At 35.4% G+C, this 7,370-nt stretch overlaps 1 protein-coding gene and 1 pseudogene across 4 annotated transcripts; both read left to right on the top strand.

Annotated features, from left to right (window-relative positions):
• LOC116117644 lies at positions 1–691 on the top strand (annotated as a pseudogene).
• A 1,884-nt stretch (positions 692–2,575) lies between these two features.
• On the top strand, positions 2,576–7,028 carry LOC116117617 (serine/arginine-rich splicing factor RS40-like). Of its 4 annotated transcripts, none has more exons than XM_031403641.1 (6): positions 2,576–2,698; positions 3,955–4,064; positions 5,434–5,546; positions 5,657–5,895; positions 6,011–6,634; positions 6,737–7,028. In XM_031403641.1, the coding sequence occupies exons 2-6, from the start codon at positions 3,956–3,958 to the stop codon at positions 6,759–6,761; spliced, it is 1,110 nt and encodes a 369-aa protein (XP_031259501.1). In that variant the 5' UTR covers positions 2,576–2,698; position 3,955; the 3' UTR covers positions 6,762–7,028. The 4 variants fall into 4 exon arrangements, with proteins under 4 accessions (XP_031259501.1, XP_031259525.1, XP_031259516.1 ...); XM_031403665.1 differs by lacking the exon at positions 2,576–2,698 and adding an exon at positions 4,890–5,219; XM_031403656.1 differs by lacking the exon at positions 2,576–2,698 and adding an exon at positions 4,608–5,219.
• The last annotated feature ends 342 nt before the right edge of the window (positions 7,029–7,370 follow it).

Genomic DNA, 7,370 nt, shown 5'->3' with positions numbered 1-7,370 from the left:
ATGCCTGGTGGTGGTCGCTGTGCAGCTTGCAAATATCTGCGAAGAAGGTGCCCTTCAGATTGCATTTTCTCTCTTTATTTTCCAGCCAATGATCCTCAAAGATTTGCTTGTGTTCACAAAATCCATGGTGCCAGCAATGTCGCAAAGATGCTGCAGGTACTATTTAATTAATGTCACTGATATTTTCACCTATGGGTACTTTCTACTGCTTTTTCATTGTTTTGACGCTATCACTTAGTACTGCGGCTTCTGCTTTTATGTACTGCTGCTTCTGCTTTTATGTCTGCATTTTTGCGCCATTTTTTCTTTGTTTTTTACTGGGTTTCGTGTCTGCTGACAGCTACGGTCTGGGAAAAGTAAAATCTTTTTTCATTTTAAAAATAATAATCTTTAAACTTTAGTCCATCGAGAATTAATGTATTATGTGTATGAATATATACATTCTGATAATATGAGTTATAGATGTTTGCTTTGAGGTTCATTATTTTTTAAATTTTCAGCAACTTCCAGCAAATCTACGAGCGGAAGCAGCAGATTCGTTGAGTTTCGAGGCACGACATCGAGTGGAAGACCCTGTTTATGGTTGTGTTGGAATTATTCATCGTCTTCATCAACAAATACAAAACGCGAGACCCAATTAGCTAAGACTCAGCTCAACTTTTCGTTTCATCAACACAATATAATTAATTGAACCTAATCTACTACAAAATTACTGTCTTGCCATTGTATCAATGTGGTTTTCTTTCAATCACAGTAAGTCAGTTCTTTTCAAGACCTTTCTTCATACTTCTCTTTTCTTTTATTTTATTTTGACATTCTTGTGTCTGGACATAATTCAATTGACTGGAATTTGGGTTTATCCTATTAGGAACCGGCCATCCGTTGAACAGTGACCCGGAGCCTTTATTGGTTCAGTTTTCTCTTTTTTTTTTTTATAAAACTTATTTTTTTTTTTTTCTTAAACTAAATTGTAAATATAAATAATACTATCCAAATAAAATTAAATTTCATATATATCAATTGATCACTACAACAAACTTAAAAATATTAATTTTTTTATTTAATATATAATAATAATCTTATTAGTTTTTTATTAATAATAATAATATTTTTTTTTTATTTTATAATAATATTTTAAATTCCAAAAAACCGGTTTCAGTTAACCGCTTTTTTTTTTTTTCCCGAACCGTACCAAAACCGAAAATTTAGTTGTTTTGAATTTTTCAAACATAACCGAACCGTTAACCAGTTTTCTGGTTGCGTTCAGTTTTTATTTTTTTTTTTAACACCCTAGGCAACGGCGTCGATTTTCGGTGAGTAAATCGACCGACAAATTGCAAAAAAAACAACGTCATTGGAAAAAGCCCTTTGTCGCTAGTGATTAGGGAGGTGAACGGGGGAGGAGTGAGATGAGTTTGGGTCAGGAGACTTAGAAGAGTGTTTTCATGGTGATAGGGAGTGTTGTCATTGTCGGAAACATGTCTTATTTGCCTATGCCGACAGTGGTGTTTAGGGTGTTTTTGCAAAATTTCAAACCCACAAGAACTTACATAATTTTTAGGGGTATCTTTGTTAGATTTTAAACTTTGGATATCAGTTTGACCGATGGGTCAAACTGATCAAACCGCTCGACCCGGGCCCAGTGGCTTGGGCGGGTCACTACACAGGTTGGGTTTCTAATCACTACAATTTTGTACCAAAAGAGATGGGCTTATTATAGAAAACGTGGGTCCAAATAATAACCTCATCTTTAGATTTCTCAATGAAAAATATTTAGTGGATAATAGTGAATCCAAGCCCAAAGAGTAGGCCCGGTTCTATGACTGAAGATACGATCTGCCCTGTTGTTTCAAAAATCAAAATCACATTCCTAATGATCAATTCAAGTTTTTAATGCATATTTTTTTCTTAATTTTTATTTTTCCTCTTGGTTGGATTGGATGAATTTATCACGTCAAACGACATATAGCACCCCATAAACTTTATTTAATATTAGACATCGTATCTGAAACACTTATAAAATTGACAATTATGATGAAAATTTAGGGTATATATTGAAATTCTTAAATTCTGCTTGTGATTTTAATATTTATTGATAAATTACCTAAATGATTCCATCACTCAGAATATTCATATGACTTTCATAATTTGTTATTCGTTTTGACATATATATATATATATGTCGATATCTTTTAACTTTAATTGAGACACAGATTTTCAACCGTAGATATTTGTAATTTAATGGATGAGAAATAGTTTAGAGGTATCTATTTTGTTTGGCACTTAAGCAATTTCTATACCCATTGGATTGTATTGAATCCATGATTAAAATTTTATTAAGTTATATCTTATAAGTGTAGTGTTGAAATTTTATTTTGTATTTTGAAACACATTATACGCACGTTGTACTTTATTACCTTGTATAGTTGTATTATACCTTATTAGTCATTACCTTGAATGTAAAAAATTGAATAAATGCAATTAAGATGTAATTTTCCTGTACAATTTATCAAAGAAAAGGCTACAATTGTAAATATTAACAGAGGCAGGGGTATCTCTCAGTCGCGCTGCTTATATCAACGTCATCTTCTTTTATTTGTTGACTTACTTTTTGTTGGCCGTTTCAAAAATATCTCTGAAGACTGTTTGGGTTAGGTTTCGAAGCTCCATTCACAGCTTTCAATCGCTGCTCTTACAGGTAAGAATAAACTATTAGAGGACTTTATACCCTTGTAACTGAGATTTTCTCTTGAAATTTCTTCTTTTGTGTTTGGTTCTTGGTGAAATTACGAGAGAAAGTTGAAAAATCTGCTGATTTGGAGATTTAGCTTTTATTTTCTCTTCTTTATCGAGCTTTTGTGTAACTAAGCGTCAGGTTTTGCACAGATCTGTGGTTTATTTTTTCTCTTACGATAGATCTGAGGTTTATTTTTTCTTTTACGATAGATCTGAATCTTATTATTTGTTTGACCAGATCTTGGTTAATTTTGATATGTTTTAGATCTGACTGTGATGTTATTGATATTTACTTTGATAACACATATTTGCAGAGGATTGTTTAATTCATAATTCATATTTTGTTTTCTTTTATTATATACAGAAATGCTTCAAAACCTGGGAATATTTGTACCTTTTTTTTTTCTTTTTTCTTTTTTTTTCGCTTTTTTACTCGTAAGTACATATTGAAAGCATGTACATAAAGGAGCTATGTCTTGATAGAACTTTATCTCATATGTAGACCCTCAGTTATACGTGTGGTTTTAAGCTGTGCTTATCGTGGAGAGTGGTAGAAAATAATGTGAAAGAATTTTCAATATTTTATAATGTTTAATGGGTTGAGCGTGAGGTTAGATAAAAAAGGAATTGAAAAACTGAACTACTTTCGTCTTCTTGGGTTGCAAAGGCTGCTAAGGATTTTCTCTTGATACATTGTTTATTACAAGTTCGTCCATGGCCATTTCGATTAAGGTTGTTATTCTGTTTTCCGTGAAGTGATTCTTATTAATTTTGTGGCTGTTGTAGTCTTACTTTTTTTCTTCGTTGAGCTATTGGAAATAAAATGTTGGTTAGTGATCAACAGATTCTTATTCCGTATTTGTTTTATGCTTTTAAAATTCTGGTAAGGCACATGTAAATGGTACAAAGATACAAATTTTGATGATGCCTATACAATTAGAATTGGATGTTTCTTGCTGTTTTCTTGTAAATGAAGTCCAAGATTTGGTAAAAGTTTTCGCTTTTTAGTGGCCTAATTGTGTTTATTTATTGGCATATGTTAAGAAAGCATTTAAAATTTATCATAAAGTCAATATGAGAATTGCTTTTTAGTAGACTGAATGCGATAATTGAATCTTCATAATACTTGCACAATTTGTTATTTGAAGTCCATGTTTGTTTTATATTATTTTTATCTCTCTTCACAAGTAGTGAATTTTTTTTCTTTTTGTGCCCAAGTATGATGAGGCCTATATTCTGTGGAAACTTTGAGTATGATGCGCGCCAATCTGATCTGGAACGACTTTTCAGAAGATATGGCAAAGTTGATAGAGTGGATATGAAGTCTGGTAAGTAGTCTCTTTATGTTCTTTTATTTACTATTGCATCCATTTAGTTGGTTTGTGTAATGGTTTTGATGGCAATTGTTGGCACTATGTAAAATTTGCTTCAAAATTTTATTCTTCAGTTAGATTTTTGATCAACTGGGCTCAGTCACTCCATACTTCTTTTATTGTAGATGCATAAATGAGTGTATAAATGATTGTTAGCGATTAACTTGAATTGCCTTAACTAACAACAGTCAATGTTCAGTTCCAGGAATTTTACATGATTGAATTTCTTTATAAATAGTAAGTTGAAATATTTATTTACTATCTTCATGTTAATGATTTAGTCTGGCATTTGAATTTAGTTTATCCTTCAAATTAAGAAATGAAGGAAGGGCAGAATGGTGTGAATTGGATGTTGTATGGAGTGGACTTTCGCTATTATTATGCATTCTATAGGCAGATGCTAATGAAATTAGTAGTTCATTTTCCACTTAGTGTGTTAGGTGAATTTGTTCATCGTACTGCAATTAAAATTACCTATATGCTTGTACTCTGTCATAGTATTCTGTATATGAAAGGATGTAGATAATTCGGTACCACACACAAAATAAAAAAGGCAGTTAAATCCAGCATTGACAAGGCACTTCAATCGGTCCAATTCACTGTCCATGAAGATGGCAGCTCCTCATGTTACGTGGTTGTCAGCAATACTTCAGAATACGTGACTCAGAAACAGCATCCATCCCTTGTTGAGTTCCAGTGGGGGTTTGAGGATATGTTTGAGAGAGAAAAACATCTTTTTTGAAACATAAACCCCCATTCTCAACATTTTCTTTGGCGCAGGATTTTCTTGGGATATCCATACTCCCGGCTAATGGATGCACTCTTCAGAATTCCATTTCCTGCCTGTGACGAGCTTCCTCTTCTTGTTCTCAGGAAGAGTCACTCTCATCTGCAATGGCACAACCATACCACATTTTTCTCATTGCCTTTTCATTCCTCATGACTTTTGCCCAGCCTTCAATTTCAGACATGTTTCAACGTAGAAACATTGCCGACCTCACAGCAGAGGCATCAGAATAGATGGAGAAGGCTCTCTATATTCATTGACCTACCATGAGACATCCACTTTTGGAATCTTGTTCCTTGACATCACTTAGTTCATCACACAAGGTCTGTTACTACTTTTGCTGGTCAGTTAGTTTATAGATTTCACGGAGGTTGCCAAATTTTTATTCTAAGGTAGGACTTAGGTGGTTTGTATGATGCTGAAAGGAGAAAATGCCATCTCATATTGAAGATTCCTTTTATGGGAGGATTCTTAACTTTTTCTTCAAGATGTATAAAAGTTATGACATTTATTCAACTTTTACACTGTTGCATTTAGGGTTTGCTTTTATTTATATGGAAGATGAGAGAGATGCAGAAGATGCCATTCGAGGGCTTGATCGGACTGAGTTTGGACGCAAGGGTCGCAGACTTCGTGTTGAATGGACAAAGGTACAACATTTTTTGTAGGTTGGATAAATGACTTTGTCATTCATCTTATTTCAACTTTTATTATGATTACTTAAACACCTTAGAAGAGCTCTTTCATTTCTTTGTTGTAGCATGAACGTGGTATTAGAAGACCAGGCGGCGGTTCAAGAAGACCTTCTTCAAATACAAGACCATCAAAGACCTTGTTTGTCATCAATTTTGATCCATACCATACCCGGACTAGGGACTTGGAAAGGCACTTTGAGCCATATGGAAAGATAGTAAGTGTAAGGATCAGAAGGAATTTTGCATTTGTTCAATATGAAGCACAGGAGGATGCCACCAGAGCATTGGAAACTACAAATATGAGGTTGATCTTCATGAATTTTTTTTTTTTTTTTTTGGCTGTCTGTTTTGACCTTTATCATCTTATTTTTTTAATATCTTTTTACTCTATCTTAATGTTTTTATCTTGTGGTTTGCAGCAAGTTGATGGACCGAGTTATTTCAGTTGAGTATGCAGTTCGTGATGATGATGATCGGAGGAATGGACATAGTCCTGATAGGAGTCGCGACAGGTCACCTGATAGGGGCAGAAGGAGATCCCCAAGCCCTTACCGAAGAGAAAGGGGAAGCCCTGATTATGGTCGTGGCTCTAGCCGCAGTCCTTATCGGAGAGAAAGGGCAAGCCCTGATTATGGTCGTGTTCGCAGCCCAAGTCCCTATAGGAGAGATCGTCGCAGCCCTGATTATGGACGGGGTACTAGCCGTAGTCCTTATAAAAAAGAGAGTGGTGCTGATCATGGCCGTGGCCCTAGCCGTAGTCCTTACCGAAGAGAGAGAGGTAGCCCTGAAAATGGCCATGGATCTAGTCGCAGTCCATATCGGAGAGAGAAGCCAAGCCCTGACAATGTTCGTGGACCCAGCCGCAGTCCATATGGAAGAGAGAGGTCTAGTCCTGACAATGGTCGTCAAGGCAGTGGAAGTCCCTATGGAAGAGAAGGTAGCCCTGACAATGGTCGTGGCCCTAGCCCAAATTCTATGCCTGAAGCTAGGGACAGCCCCAATTATGGTGGAGCTGATAGCCCCGACAATGACAGATACCGCAGGTTATTTTCTTCCACTTGATTTTTTTTTTTTTTTTTCTTTTTAAATCTTTTTTCTAAAACTTATTTTGTGTGCATTTTACTTGATGTTAATTTGTTATGCAGTCGCTCACCCCCGGCCGATGACTGAAGATGATCTTTGATTGCCTCATTGTCGGATAGCAGTAGCAGTTGTATGGAATTTGTTCCCGTTTAAACTCTGATGTGTACTGCCCTCTTATGACTACTGTGCAGAAGTTAAATCATAATCTTCTGCACGTGAACCCGTGATGTAGTTTAGTTCGTAGTTTAGTACTTCTGTTTTAGCGCAAAACCAAATGGATCTTTAATTTCTGTCAATGAACAATTGAGACCCGTTATGGAGTATGTGATTCATGTGTTTCCCTGATTGTGCTTTTGATTTTCGAATTAGGCAGGCTCTATTATTTTCATGCAAGTACTATAAGTAGTTGCAGCAGCATCAAGGTTTATGGTATCTAATTATCTATATTAGCTTGGACTTGAGAATCAACTTTATATATTATTGGATCATTACTCATTCACTCTGGTATGGTATCAGTAGGGCTGTAAACGAGCTGAGCCGAGTCGAGTTTTCGACTTATTAAGCTTGGCTTGTTTGCTACAGGATCGAGCTCAAGTTCGAGTTCGAGCTTAAGTTTGTTGAGTTAGAGAAAAGGGACCCGAACTCGAGCTTGGTTGAGTTCAAGTAGAGTCGACTTCATTTTCATCATCTGCATCG

This window comes from Pistacia vera, unplaced genomic scaffold, assembly GCF_008641045.1.
Source record: "Pistacia vera cultivar Batoury unplaced genomic scaffold, PisVer_v2 Contig1236, whole genome shotgun sequence".
Classification (NCBI taxonomy): Eukaryota; Viridiplantae; Streptophyta; class Magnoliopsida; order Sapindales; family Anacardiaceae; genus Pistacia; species Pistacia vera.
Note: the sequence above shows the minus strand (reverse complement) of the source record. Positions and strands in the feature narration are given on the sequence as shown.

What these genes read in the sequence shown, in the direction of transcription:
- LOC116117617 (XM_031403641.1), top strand. Translation starts at nt 3,956, where the DNA reads ATGATGAGGCCTATATTCTGTGGAAACTTTGAGTATGATGCGCGCCAA. An exon ending in TAGAGTGGATATGAAGTCTG is followed by an intron (nt 4,065 to 5,433) that starts GTAAGTAGTCTC and finishes TGTTGCATTTAG; the next exon opens with GGTTTGCTTTTATTTATATG. An exon ending in TTGGAAACTACAAATATGAG is followed by an intron (nt 5,896 to 6,010) that starts GTTGATCTTCAT and finishes TGTGGTTTGCAG; the next exon opens with CAAGTTGATGGACCGAGTTA.